Here is a 14,657-nt window from a genome sequence, read left to right as displayed (position 1 = left end):
AAAATAACGAAACTATCAAATATGCAAGCTGTCCTCTGGCCACCCAAGCAGCCAACTCACACCTAGCACACGTAACGAGGGCGAGGCTGTAACATTTCGGCTGAAAGTGAGCTGGGGCCAATTATGAGCGTGAGATGAGCGAGGCTAACTTAATTTCGTCCACCACAAACCCAACGGTGCACGTCAAAAACGGGTCCTACGAAGCGTTCGTCAAGAACCTGGAAATGGTTTTTAGAACGTGCCACATCGCTTCCGTTCACCCGCGGTAAAGATACGCCATCCGTTGATGACCCATCGTAGGGTACTGCTTGGGGGAGGACAGCCAAATTCGAGGACAGTTTAAATATTTGACGAATCCGGCATGAAAGATGCAACAAGGACGACGCCGGGGAGCAACTAAAGCCACTGCACGACACCGAAAGCAGCTCATGGACGAAGCCAATCGAAACGAATGGCCAAGAGCTTAATACACCCGATCATAATCGAACTTACATACATAATTTGATTTCCACCGTAACATGCGAAATTTTCCCTCTCGGCGAGACCGTGTTCTAGACCTAGCACTCCCGCAAAACACGACGCTCGGTCAAGCAGTTTCGCGCTAATTCACACAAATTCCAACAACCACCGGCACCGGCGATGTGATGGTCGACCACGGATGCTGGGAAAACTTATTTCGGTACACTGTGTTGGCTCTTTTCGCACCTTTTGCCCCGTAACGCGAACGGTTTCGGACGGGATCGAAGATCGGCACTTCTTGCACACTGCACGGGAGCACGCTGGCGCAACAAATGGTTGCCACCGAAGACAACGGTTTACCTTTTATACCACCGAAATGCCGGCAAGTGTCCACCACCCTTCATGGTCGCCAGGTCCCACTCGGGTTGTGGCATCGTGCGTCACCCTGAACGCTCATCCTTCAGCCTTGGTGCGAGTGCGCCAGAACAAGACGGCATCGGTCGACTCGGGAGTTGCAGTTACCGATTCCAGTGCGCCTGCTGGTGCTGCCTGTCTTATCAGGGCGAGCTGCTGCAGAGTAACCCAAACGGGACGCAACCGTTGGACCGGCAGCATCGTGCATCACGCATTGTAGGAACGAGCGATTTGTCTGGTTGGGAGATTACAATTAAAAAATGCACGCTTGGAGCTTCGTTTGTGTGTATCTGAACGCAGCCATAGTCCCCAGGTGCACTAAATATCTGTCAAAAATAGCAAAATTTTTGCAAAACAAAAACTAAATAAATCAAAACTAATCTGAATCTTAACCGTTGTATTTAAACTCTTTGTTAAGGTTTTGACGGTATGAGTCATCTGCTAAATCCTACGATTAAATTATCGATCATTGATGGGGAAAATTTGAAAGCCAATAGATGGGCTTGCAAAAGTACGGTCGCAAAATGAATTTTAAAGATCATTTTCGCAAATGTTGAAATTTAATCATTATGTTCAAACAAATAACAAAGCCGACTCCTTCTAAAAGGACGTTCAATCCTATTTTCCTTGATCGTTGCATCGACAATTGATAGCCCAGCTACACAAAAAAAAGGGAAAAAAAACTCAACTTCCTATTTTGGATGCTTTCAAACAGTGGATCAATCGATTTTTGTTTGAATTTGTTTCTATGATTCGCTTTATTGTGCAATCATTTTTTCAATGACTCAGCTTTGCTGATTACCTTAGCTACATTTTGTACGGCGGACCGTGCAATGTTGCACTGTGGGAACATTTCTCTCATTGCATCTGCTGCATCATGTGCTTTCGTTTATAGCTGCTCCAGCACTCAGCACCTTTACTGCAGCCAGTGCCTTGAACGATTAAAATCAGGAAGTGCACACAGATCATGAACCGATATTGCAACCTATCTATAAAGCGTTCAGGGGGCAATTATGATAAATTTATAACCGTTCCTATCACCCTTTGGTCTCTTCCAGCGTCTGTCGCTTAATGATAGCCGTGATTAGTTCTAACTGCTCGCTTGTGCCAAAATAAACGATGGATTTTATTTTTTTCATCCTTTCCGCCCTGACTCTTGCAAGGCAAGGGTGTGGCAATAAAAAGTGATCAATAACTGATACCGTGCTAACAACAAACTTCCATGGCATTGTTCGTAGAAAATACTGGTTGAAAAATTGAATAAAAAATTAATGAATAGCTTGGAAAAAGTATAAATATTCAGCTTTAGCCACATTCTGATCGCAATCGATTTTCAATTAATTACTCTAGTCCATCCAGGGTCAACGATTCACCTCCAAAACAAACTAATTAATAAATCGGATTTCTTGAATTACTTCCGTGCGAGGATGGCTTTTAAATGATTTTCACCCTTCTTCAAGCACCTTTCGCTAAATTATAAACCCCTAGTACACCGACGCGCTGGAGAAACTTTGTTTGTGTGATAAGCAAAACTCATTCCATAGCCATGCAGGAGCAAGTGGGAAACATACAAATTGCCAAAAGCGTACATTGGACCACGCTAATATTGAAAGACAAACAATAAGCTGCAAGCATACGTCGTGTAATTTTAAAGTTTTGTTGCGTATGCGCGCCAACCAAAATGGTAGCGTTTTATGAGTCAACGTCATACGTACGACGTTAACGAAACACACAAAATACCATCGTTTGATGTAATGTTATAAATAGCCTATCTGTTGATTGTCTTCATTTCCTTAAACGTTAGCCAAATAAAACAATTCGAATGAAGATTTTGTACACTTATAAGCTTGCTTTTGCCACTAAACAGCAGCTAAAACGTTGTTTTTTTATAATTGTCATAATTATAATCCATCAGCTGCATGCATGCTGTTCAAGGCGAATCGTTCACGATAAAACAACAAACCACTTGAAAAACTCACCTTTCGCCACCATCAACCATCACGCAAATCCCCCCTCTAAGAGCCCTCGCAGTAGCTCTGGGTTTGCGGCCAATAGTGTTCGTCAGGCGACATTCGTGCGCTCATAGTATCACTTAATGAAGAAGTTTCTTCAACGGTACATTGCCGTCACATCCTGTTGCTGTTGTGTGGGGGGAAAGGCAAGTTCATCCGTATGCTTTAGCATAGCTACAATATTTTCGGAAAATCCAACAACCATTTGATTAACTTTTCCAGTGCCGTCGTCCATCGCTATCATTTTTTTTTTCACGAGAGGCATATAGATATACGGGGAAGAAGTAACGCGTACGATGCACGTGGTCAGGCATTATTAAACTCTGGAACGTGACGTTTGATAGCCAAAGTGGGCTACTAGGATGCTTGCCTTGGTTGCTAGGTAGGAAGTACTGATAGCGATGACGTTTGATCGATGGTTTTAGATTATTTTGACGCATGAGTCCCATCGTTCGCCAAAGCCACCAAATTTGGGTTACTCTAGAGCGAGTGCTGCGTTTACTTTCTCAGATATCATTTTTGAATCATATTTAGCTTACTTTTCATACCCAACTGACGCTAGCATTGGAACGATTCGTAGAAGCCGACTGGGAAGAATTCCCTTTTTTCATCCTTCGTATAGGTAACCAGTATTGTTTATTAGTCGTTAGTGGGTGATGCTATATTATTTGAAAATTGCCAATATGCACTGTACGCCACGTGTTTCAGGTGGGTACGCAAAGTCACACGAATGAAAGGAAAGCGCCTCCGGTTTCTGCTGATTGTGTGCAACGAAACGCACCGAAGGACATGAATTGCTTGAGATTGGACGCGGTTTGGATGCTCGAGTTGTACTGCGCCAACCATAAAGCATAACTCTTCCATCGCTTCTTTTGCTACGCACCCGACGTAATGTCTATTCTGCGGTTACGGTTTTCTATACCCCCACGCATTTCCACAAAGACGCACATCAATAGGGCACACCATCTCCTTAGAAATAAAGCACAAAGAAAATTAAGCTCATTCGTTACAAATTCTTTACGCGCATTTGATTTAGTCGCCTTTCAGAAACAATGTTAAGACAATCGCATACAATGGTGCAAGTTTTTGCGGTCATTCATTTTTGGAGCGACGTATCTGACATATTCTATTCACGGATTATTTTAAAAGCATGGTTTGATGCTGTTTTTTTACGACGGCATGTATTTGAGACATATTATTGTATATATTGATTAAAAATTAGAAATTATCTTTTGACTTTACTAAAATAATAAAATAGGTAAATAGCGGACTTGCTAAATTCCTAATGAACCTGTAAAAAGACTTTTTTATGCTTATAATACATCACCGTCTCTTTATTAATGGAATTTTCAAAGAAATTACTTGTTCGATAAGTTTTATGTGCTTAACTATTTTATTTTGAAGTTTATATTATAACACATGTGAAATAAAACACATGTACACTTACATATTCTCTCGTATTATAATCTAATTGAAGCTCCTTTTCAAAAAAGAACTGATTGCAATAAGTTTGTTGTCGTTTGTAAACTATCAAACTAAATAGAAACATATCTTTAAAAATTTATTATCTAACGTTCTTATGACGATCAATTAGGTTATGATTCAATAATTTTTTTTGGTTACGGTTCTTACCTCTTTCCAAGCTTCCCGATCTTGGTTGTAATCTCTTATGGCGCTTTCTCCTCTTTCGTCATCGATGTGCAAACCTGTATCACGCACAAACCCATCACGTATTGGCCGAATATCACCCAAGTCCCCCACCAACCCACCGATGGTAGCGAAAGTTACGGTCCACATAAGCCGAAGAGGATGGCATCGGAATGGAAGGGAGAAATAAGCCGTACGAGATGGAGAAAGAGATACCTCCGGGTGCACCATAGAACAACTCGTACAGAAGACCTTCTCCACCAAACTCGCCAACGTCTGATTTTTGATTATCTTCTTCTCAATCCCGTTAGCTCCCGCTAAAATGCCGCGAGAAACGGCCGCCTGGTATTAGTGTTCGCTTGTGGCCCTTGTTCGCGGGTCGGTTTCGTTAGTTTCGCTACTCCGAGTTGTGGTGTGTACGATTTGTGATCGCTTCGCGAATGATTTCGTTATTACTTTAAGGTTTTGCTTGCGAAACATTTAGCTCGATCGATCGTCATTCGAATCTATAGTCGGTTCGAAATCTTTCCGTAGTTCGTGCTCGAAGCCATGATAAAGTTCTTTATTAGCGCGATCGTAGCTGTTTTCGTAACGAAAGCCGTACTGGGGTTTAGAAACCATGGTTTTAAGCGCCACGAAGTCAGAACCGTTCCCACAACAATGGACGAGTATTTAACGGAAGAGTACGAGCTGGAAGGGGAACGGTTCATCAACTTCGTCACGGTGCGTCCCGAATATTTCGAGATAAACCGTGCCCGTCCAATAATCGATTGGATTACGGGTGTCGTTGGAGCTCCCGTTTTCGCCAGTGATTCCCCGGGACCATCGCAGAATTGCACACCGTGCAGTAAGTGTGGCTACTTTGGTGACGTGATTGGCAAAAAAAATGGCACACCTAATCATTCAGCTGCAATTCTTCTTACGCACGTTTACTACAGAGTGTGGATTGGAGGAACCGATAAACGAACGAATAGTAGGCGGTACTCCGGTCGAAGGCAATGGTTTCTCCTGGATGGCTGCGTTGTACTACGACAACAAGTTCGGTTGCGGTGGTTCCCTCATTTCGGATCGATACGTCATCACAGCCGCACACTGTACAACCAAACCGGACCGGGCACTGTTTCGAGTGCAGTTCGGTGTACACGATCGCAGCAAGCCAACGGGATCGTCCATCGAACGAAGTGTCAAACGCATCCTAACCAATTGGTACAACGCCTTCAACAATAACAATGATATAGCGCTGCTCGAACTGACCTATCCAGTGGCGATCAGTGATAACGTGATGCCCATCTGTCTGCCTCGGGCTTCGGAAACGTATGAAGGTAGCCGGGGTGTGGTCACCGGTTGGGGGCGAACGAAAACGGGCGGAGGGCTGTCGGGCACTCTGCAACAAACAGAAGTCCCAATCCTGACGAATCGGGAATGCCGCCGAGCCGGCTATTGGGCCTTCCAAATCACGGGCAAAATGATCTGTGCTGGGCTTCTCGAAGGAGGCAAGGATTCGTGTCAGGTACGCGTGTAAGGTGTTGTTGATGGTTGTTGAGAGTTGTGTCTGATCATTTCACTTATTACTATCCTCTTGTCTCCATCGCAGGGTGATAGTGGAGGACCGTTGCAGGTACTGAACAAGAAAACAAATCATTACGAACTAGTCGGAGTTGTTTCCTGGGGTCGAGCTTGCGCCCAGAAGAACTTTCCAGGTGTGTACACACGTGTTAGTCAATATCTCAACTGGATCAACCGTAACATTAAGGATTCCTGTGTGTGTATTTAAGTGAAACAAAAAATAAAAAAAATACCTACACATCAATCATTAGCATGAAAGTAAAACATCCTTATCGAAAGAAAGATAATGTGATAAATTAAAAAATTTGTGACAATAGTAATAATCAAAATAACAATATTTTTATCGAAAAATAAGTTGAAAAATTAAATAAAGATGTATGAACGTAACCAAGAATTAACAGAATATGCGTAGTTCAATTGTGATATCATCAACAAGAGAATTCATAAACTATTTTACTTTTAAGAACGACCGTTTTTTGCCTACTTAAAATGTTGATGTGTTCAATATTTGATATACGTGTTTGCTTTTTAAATAAGTATTTCTTTTTATCAAAAAAAATAATTTGATGAAATAAATAAAACAAATTTAAAGTTTAAAATCTCCAAAATGAAGACACCCATATTTTTTCTGACATATTATTGGAACGATTAATTAAACAACAATCAAAGTATTGTTTCACTTGAAATATTCATGCCGCTATTTTTACAATATTTGCGTGTTTATTATTCGCTTTGCTACATTGAATGGTACATTCGTACAGTATTACGAGCATATCTCAATTTTTATCAAACGGCAGTACCATTCGACATTATCGCATTCCTGGTGCGCTCATGCAAAAAGGTATCCGCTGAAGCGTATTGCGCTCACTCGCTTACAAAAATTGTCGTTCAGGCTACGTCTGTACACTGCTTTACCACTGTTGGTGATAGTCATTAGTTACTAAGAGAATGGGCGTCTTTTCGGTCCTAGTCATCAGTATGAGCCCGATAATAGCAATCTACTGTTAAAAGTGCATTTAACTTACAGCGGCGGTAGGGTGAATAATACTGATAAATATCCTAAAATGACTAACAACACAGGATTCAAAAAGCATGGCTAGTGCCCATTGAATTTCACATATTATTATTTGTACATCCCAAAACGTAAATCTTATTTATGTGCTGAATGGATCACATGCAAAATTGTCAAATGTATAGCTCAGATAAAAAAAAACACTATGTTCAAAGAAAGAAAGCTCTTGAGCAGCACTGTGAGCTCGGAGATATTTGCACGACCAAAACTAGATTCATTCTCGGAAGCCAAAAAAATCCCCGAAAACAGGTTATGATCGAAAAGAAATGGGATTGTTGACTGTTTTAAATTGAGTAGTTCTCGCTCTATACGCACAATTTTACGCTCTTCTTTTCGCGGGAAGATCGCAAGGCATGGTGATGAAGATCTTTTTCTCCTGCGTCGGGCTTCGCCAAAACACGCCATTCACGAGTATGGCAGCATGAGGCAAGCAACTTATCCTCCATATCACGGGGCTCGTACGGTGGTGCGAATTAATTACTTAGTGCCTATGTCTGCCTATAAAATAACGTTTATATTTGCCATATTGGCAAAGCGCTGTGAGGTGATAAGCACTTTATACATACGGTATTCATCATTCTATACATTAATTCAAATAAAAATATTGTTTAAAAATAAAATATACGCTTGACAAAACAGCCGTGAGGTACACTATTTTAGACCAGTTAAATAGCTGATTTGAATAGACAAACAGTCGTTTCCCAAATACGCTGATTATTTAATTTGATTATTAATTATTTTTCCTTTGATGAAAATTAATTTAAAAAAATGCTTCACCAGCTTGCAATGCAAAAACTTATATCTTCGAAAAATTCTGTTGCTGTAATAATATAAATGATTTCATTTTTTCAGCAATGCTGTTTTCTTGAGGAGCAAACAATCATTTTATTACAAAAGTAGTAGTTAACAACTACTATATAATTTTAAAGTGTTTATCTAAGTTCAATTTAGTGTGAAATGATATGTTCACTGAGCTACTATATTTTTGGTTATTTTATTTTACATTTTTTATAGTGAAGTAAGGCATTTATTACTTGTATTTGTAGCATAATTAAGATGGTTTTTTATTTGGCACTTGATGTTTCAATATAAATATTCAAAGATAAATAATTGTTATTCGAAGTATTGTCCTTTCTGAACCACTTCATTAAAAACCCGGCTTTATCTTCAAAAAGTGCTGGTCTTCTTTTAAAAAATGATCAATATGATAAAACTTTGAAAGTAATTTTATAAATGAAGCAGCAGTTTTATTTCACCAATATTTTTATACTTAAAATTTTATATTTTTACTTAAAAATTATACATCCAAACAAAACAAAATCCATTCAATAGCGAAAGCTCAAATCAACCTACACATTCTACAAGCGCATTTTAAACTACAGTAAAATTTGAATATCAGTTTCTGTTTACGGCATACGGCTCAATACTATACAAATATAATCGATTGACGTATACCAAATCGTATAACAGATTCATTAGCGATGTTTTTTGATGCTACGAGCAAATTTCGATGTTATTTCTCTGCATGCGCTAGGTCATTCAACACAACAATACGTTTCGTATTGATCATTTCCTTTTTCCTCTTAAGATTTTCTTGATAATGACTTTTAGCTCAAATACAACCTGTTTTTTGCACGAATGATCCTTACTTTACTTACGTACTTTTAAATTCTTTCGTTACAATAACACTCGAGTACAAGAAATCTACATGTGGATAACGAACGAAACGTCCATTATCTGTGTGTGTTATCTTCAGTTGTTTTTTTTACCATATTCTCAGAGATCGATCCGATTCAATATGACACAGTTTCATTTCCTATCGGTAACATTTATTTTCCATTTTCTTTCTCTTCATTTCCGTGCACGATGTTTTAAACCCTACACGATGTTTTAAATCCTAGCACCTCCGGTATCTGTATGGCCTGTATTCTGAAGTTGGTCTCATTGGTGTTCAACGAACCGGTCATTACTTTCTGGAAGCGGCACGTCAACACCCACAATTCTTCAGCGCCCTTTCGATTGCGAATGATCTTCACCCCACTCGGAAACTGCAACGTTTCGCTGTTTTGCGATACAATGCGCATATTGGCGGGGCTGTACGGGGTCGTCGAGTCCCAGCAAGCGATCGCATTCTGCCCAACGAGTCCAAAAAACAAATTGCCATTACTGTCCATAGCCTCTGCCACGGCCTGAGATGGACGGGAGCCTATAGGCCGGAAGGCCCGTGGCTGTGCTTCGACGTCCTCTTCCCAAACGGTGTCGTTGTGCAGCACCGAGGTTCGAACGGCGTTCTCCGTCACAGACGCCAACGCGTGGAAATACAGCAATCGGTCGTTGGATGGACGCCAGCTTGCTCCGTAGTTGGAAGAAAACACCACATTGCTCGATGGTATGCGCGGTGATAGAGCCATGGCCACGATGCCATCCATGAGATCAAAGCTTTCATTGGCGATGGTGAACGTCCCGTAGTCGGGATTCGGATGCATCTGCTTGTTGGTTATGCGCCAGGACTTGCCTCGGGACATATCGTACACAATCATCGCTGGTGCCGTGACATCCGCCATGTACACCTTCGTGTTCTGGCACGATCCCAGCGGTGAAGGATCCTGAACATCGACCAACTGCCGGAAGAAAAGAATAAAAAAGAAACCATTGCTCATCGTGGGAACTAGTAACCAACATCTCCATCCACCTACCAAGTTCACCAAGAGCGACAGTTCGCAGACAAGTTGATCGGCCGGAATTTGATAGCGATGGATGATTTTGTCCGACTTCATATCAAACACCAGCAGTTGCGGCAGACAGATGCGTTTCTCTCCTATCTTTCCCGTGTCGAGCACCCACATACGATTGCATTCGTCGATCTGAAAGTTTGAAATAAACAAAAAAAAAGAGAATGTACCTTAAATGCGGCTAATTGTGGGAAATTATTTACGCGTACCTTTATCCGGAACACGGAGACAATTCCGAGGCAATTGTTGCTCTCAGGTTTCGCTTGAATGGCAGCATTTGGGTAGGGCTCTATCAGCGGTCCCGACGGTCCCTGGACACGGCTCACGCGCCCCAAGGTGTACGGAATGCCTTCGACGAACCTCGGAAGTGTCACAAATAAGCGCGATCGGGCAGGATCTACGACGAAAATATTCAAAGCAGACACGCTACATACGTACGGCAACTGTTCGCAAAACAAACAAAATAAAACAACTTTCGCCGCTCACAAACACTCACTGGAATAATCTACATCCATGTCGAGCGGAATGCAGTTCTCCGGCACGTAACGTCCCGAGGCTATTGCCTCGTCGCGTTCCTGCGTTGAAGGGAACGCAAAATCGGCAGCCTTCCATTGGGTGACGCTTTTGAGCTGCTGGCCGAAATATTGCGCCCAAGCAAGGTGCACCGGCAGTAGGACGAGCAGCAACTGAAGACCCAACTGTGATCGAGAAGCCATCTTTGCGTTGCGCTGCGTGTGAAACAAAACCAACGTGTGTGATTAAAAATCGCTTACTCCTCGGGGGATGGTCAGATGAGAAATGGGTTCGCTCGTGGCTGTAACATGGTGATTTATAAACTGCTTCACAATGAACCACGGTAATGAATGCGTAGCTTAAGCGTTGACAAATAAAAATCGGAAGGGAATCGTAACACACGCGCAACACAATCGGAAGCAGGAGATTAACCTGAATTACGCAATTTTCAAAATGCGGAGCCTTTTCGGAGCCTTTCGCGGAGTAAGCATCACCGCCCCTCTGGAACAGGCAACAGTTACCTTATGGCTTGTCCTTGCCAATTTTAGCGATACTAGTTTTGCCTAATCCCTGGCACGCGCACGATCCAGTCAATCAACGGTGGCACGTGATGTCCATGGGAATTAAAGATAGCGCTTAGCCTCTCAAGGCGCTCGTCGTACGTCGATCAATCGATCAAAGAAGCACTCGACTGTTAACCTGAACCGCTTGTCACTACTAACCACTAAAGCTGCTCACATGGGCGAGGATAGAGTCATTTGAAATAAGAACTCGAATTCCGATTTACAAACCCCACCGTTTACGGTCGAACGATCGCGATAGCGTGAGGGCGCGATCGGAAGCCTCATTAGCACTCACCTAAGTGCCGAAACCGTTTACTGAGGTGTGTAACAGTGTCTTCAGCGCTTCTGCCCCGGAAACGCGATAACACACCAAAAGGTGCACTCCTTACTCAATTCACGCTTCGATGAGTTACTTGTTAAGAACGGGTAGTAAGCATTTTGTGGTCTCTGAAATTAAGACGCCCCACAGAGTGGCCCATTATCAAAAGAAACCTGTTTGCTTCAGTACAGGCTTTAGCGATGTACTGTGGTCGCAATTTGTGCAAAAACTTGGGAAATGTGAAATCGTTAAGAGACGTTTTTGGTGAACCGTACCGTGGCCGAAATGGCGGAACCATTCCTTATCATTACGTTGCGAATATAGTGGATAGTTTTCGATGTTAGAACATATTTCATGCAAACATATTATGTGAAAATGTGCCGTTCAATAGCTTCTATACACAGGTAGTCACTTCATTACAGTTTTTTATAATAAATTACTAAGTTTACCAAATCATATTTTTTACTCCTGTTGCTTGAAAACTACCACATAAAGCACAATAAATCAGGATGAACTCTTTCAATCTAAACAGTATTATAACATTTAACAATGATAATGTAAGTCGGTCGAACAAAAACTAAAACGTAAGTTTGGTTTTTTCCTCTGAATTCGATAAGGATAATAAAGTGAAACGGTTAACAAATGTTGATGCCCGGAGACAGTTTAAAGTACTATCAAAAATCCCTCGAAAAAACCAGCAGACTGAGCCGTTTACATTAAAATTTGTTGCTCCGGGGATGAGGGGTATTCAAAGATATGCAAACATGAAAAAAATCCACATACACGGTCAAAATCTGTGTGCCACACAGTGCCAAATAAGCTGTAGTAATAGTTGTTGTTCGTAAAAGCCATTAACCGCTCAGCAAAACTTTCCCCGGAAGAGGGGACTTTGTGCATAAAATACAAAGAAATATGGTGATAATATACATCGAGTCGCGTTGCTTACCGTTGCCGTACAAAATTGAAACCAATTATATAACGGTTTCACGAATATACGAAAAGTTTCAAAGAGCAGTTGGTGGCACCATTTGTATGTAGAGAATGTACATAAAACATGTCTTAAAATTTTAATTACATTTTGAAAAGCCGTCCCCTTTCATCTTCAACCTTAGCAGTGTGTTAGCAAGGTATACGATCCATGAATCCAACAACCGCAACATTATAGAACGGATTTACAAAAATGCATATACTCTCAAAAGTCCACCTAATTGTAACATGAGCTTTCACACATGCCGAAGCGTTGGTATTTTTACTAGCGCATTTCTTCTACGCTACACATATTTCGCGCACCAGAGGTCCTACGGCACGCTTTGCGTTTCAATGCCACCGGCGAATGTTTTGAAAATGGATGCAATTGCACTCTGCGTCATCAAAAATGATCGTGAAAAAAAAACACGCAGCACATGCATACAATAACTGCGTCGGCGAGACGCCGCTTCACCAATGCACAATAACAGGAACAAAAAGAAACATGCTTAGAATCCGCGCCACCGCAAAACCACCACCTTCTCAACCGTCGGACCGTAATGCATGTTTCGATTTTCATTCATGGGAACTGCACCATTCCTTCGTCTCGTTCTCAACACACGCATAAAACAAACTCAACACACGCGATATAATTGCATAGACAAGCACCATTCGCGCGCGGGCGCGCCAGAGCACATGAGCAGCATGCAAACAACATGTGTTTAATTGCAAGCCTGCTCCGGTCACTGTTGGAAACTTCCGAAATTATGGCCAGAGACGTGGTGCAGCTGGGGCTGTTTACCACCTTGTCGAGCCGCGAGTCTCGGCCAGTCCCCGGGTGGCTCGATTTTCACACAGATCGCTTGAATTTTACGCTAAAGTTGGCGAAGATTCTAGCCGGTCTTCTGCACCACCAGCGTGATTTAAACTTGTTTATCAACAAATAAAGCCATGATCGTCCTCTTCTAAAGCATGATCGCGCAAGACACCATCGCACAAATAAGACCAGCGATCGAAACAGTGACTTAACCACACAAAAAGGCCTCCAACGCAGTTTTACAAGTTTTGAATGCCATTGTGTTGCTTGTGTCAAGCGTACATTCTGCGGTATGATTTAAGACGAGCGCTCAATCTCGAGTACCTAGATCAGGGTTTCGCTTGTTAACACCCTTACAATATCGCACACCCTCGCTAGTTCTGATCTTATGGCTGGAGATCGCAAAGCTTTGCCGATGCTTGGGGGGCCTGCTGCACTTGACACGCGTCACGGTTCGAGCGCAGTGCGCCAAGCTCGATCTCTCTTTTACTTCTTGCTTTTGCTGTGATCGCCTTTGCGCGAATCGAACCAGTTTCCTCTCCGTCCTTTGTCGTACGATCCAACGGCACCGACCGATGGGTGCTCGTCCGTTCGACGAAAATGGACACGCGCGCCACATTATTCTTGCGGAAACTGGTGTGCGGTGTCGAAAACGCGTCTGTCCTCCCCCCAAACCGATCGCGAGTTGCGCACAATCTGTCCCCTGGTGGATGGATAGCGAGCGGTATCGCGCCCGAGTGATGTTACCGAACGAGCCTCCAGCGGCGGTCCACTGAACCGTGCCTTGTGTCCTTCCAAATACTTTCCCTTGGACCTGTGACCGTCAAAAGTTGGCGGGCACGCAGCCGCTGAATTCGGGTTTTGTGAAACGCAACGAAAACACACAGAAAAAAAAAACAATAATTGGGAATGCCGCTTTCGTGAATACACTTACATTTAAATGCACTCGCTGATCCGCGTGTTCGATGGGAAAAGCTTTAACGGATCGGTTTGGTGGCAAACACTATGGCTTATGGCGGCAATATTGCAATACCACACAAAACAACAGTCTACAGGGTTGCGCGAACGATATCCGGTACCCTGGTCGCACGGAACGGATCGACTTTTCAGCAGGGGGATATAACACAAAAAACGATCGAACACACTTTCCACCGACACCAACCACAACACGATTGTCGCCCGCGCGTTTTTACACTGACGATCGACGTGCTATTCTTTGCGCGGTTCGTTGTGTACTGCGATCGATCGCACCGCTGCCGGCAAGTGCCGCAGTTCCTTTGGACAGTCGTCTCGCACAAACAAACGAAATACGTGCACATTTACACGCGATATCCCCGGCCCGTGGCGAGCCTTGGTTGACGTTGTGGCCAACGCAGTTGAGCAGTAGTGATCGTCTTTTCGCTTGTGATCTTGCCCGATATTGTTGCCATGGATGACGGAAGTAGAGCTGCGTTAAAATGTATGCGGACAATATTTGCTTTCGTGAGTGGGTTCTAAGAACATATATTTAACGAATGATACATACGCAAAGGAGTCTGATTCATTACCGATCGCACGCCCCACTAAAAGAATGCTTT

General features: G+C 42.7%; 2 protein-coding genes across 2 annotated transcripts; one reads left to right on the top strand and one right to left on the bottom strand.

Annotated features, from left to right (window-relative positions):
• Positions 1-5,081: 5,081 nt before the first annotated feature.
• LOC128724398 (trypsin-like) lies at positions 5,082-6,306 on the top strand. The gene is made up of 3 exons (XM_053818127.1): positions 5,082-5,379; positions 5,471-6,042; positions 6,127-6,306. The coding sequence occupies exons 1-3, from the start codon at positions 5,082-5,084 to the stop codon at positions 6,304-6,306; spliced, it is 1,050 nt and encodes a 349-aa protein (XP_053674102.1).
• A 2,634-nt stretch (positions 6,307-8,940) lies between these two features.
• On the bottom strand, positions 8,941-14,657 carry LOC128730928 (protein yellow-like). The gene is made up of 5 exons (XM_053824020.1): positions 14,606-14,657; positions 10,399-10,630; positions 10,112-10,299; positions 9,867-10,034; positions 8,941-9,791 (listed from the first exon to the last, which is right to left on the bottom strand). The coding sequence occupies exons 2-5, from the start codon at positions 10,616-10,618 to the stop codon at positions 9,042-9,044; spliced, it is 1,326 nt and encodes a 441-aa protein (XP_053679995.1). The 5' UTR covers positions 10,619-10,630; positions 14,606-14,657; the 3' UTR covers positions 8,941-9,041.

The sequence above is a fragment of the Anopheles nili genome, chromosome 2 (genome assembly GCF_943737925.1).
Source record: "Anopheles nili chromosome 2, idAnoNiliSN_F5_01, whole genome shotgun sequence".
Classification (NCBI taxonomy): Eukaryota; Metazoa; Arthropoda; class Insecta; order Diptera; family Culicidae; genus Anopheles; species Anopheles nili.
The sequence above is the reverse complement of the archived record's forward strand: the minus strand, read 5'-3'. Positions and strand labels throughout refer to the sequence as shown.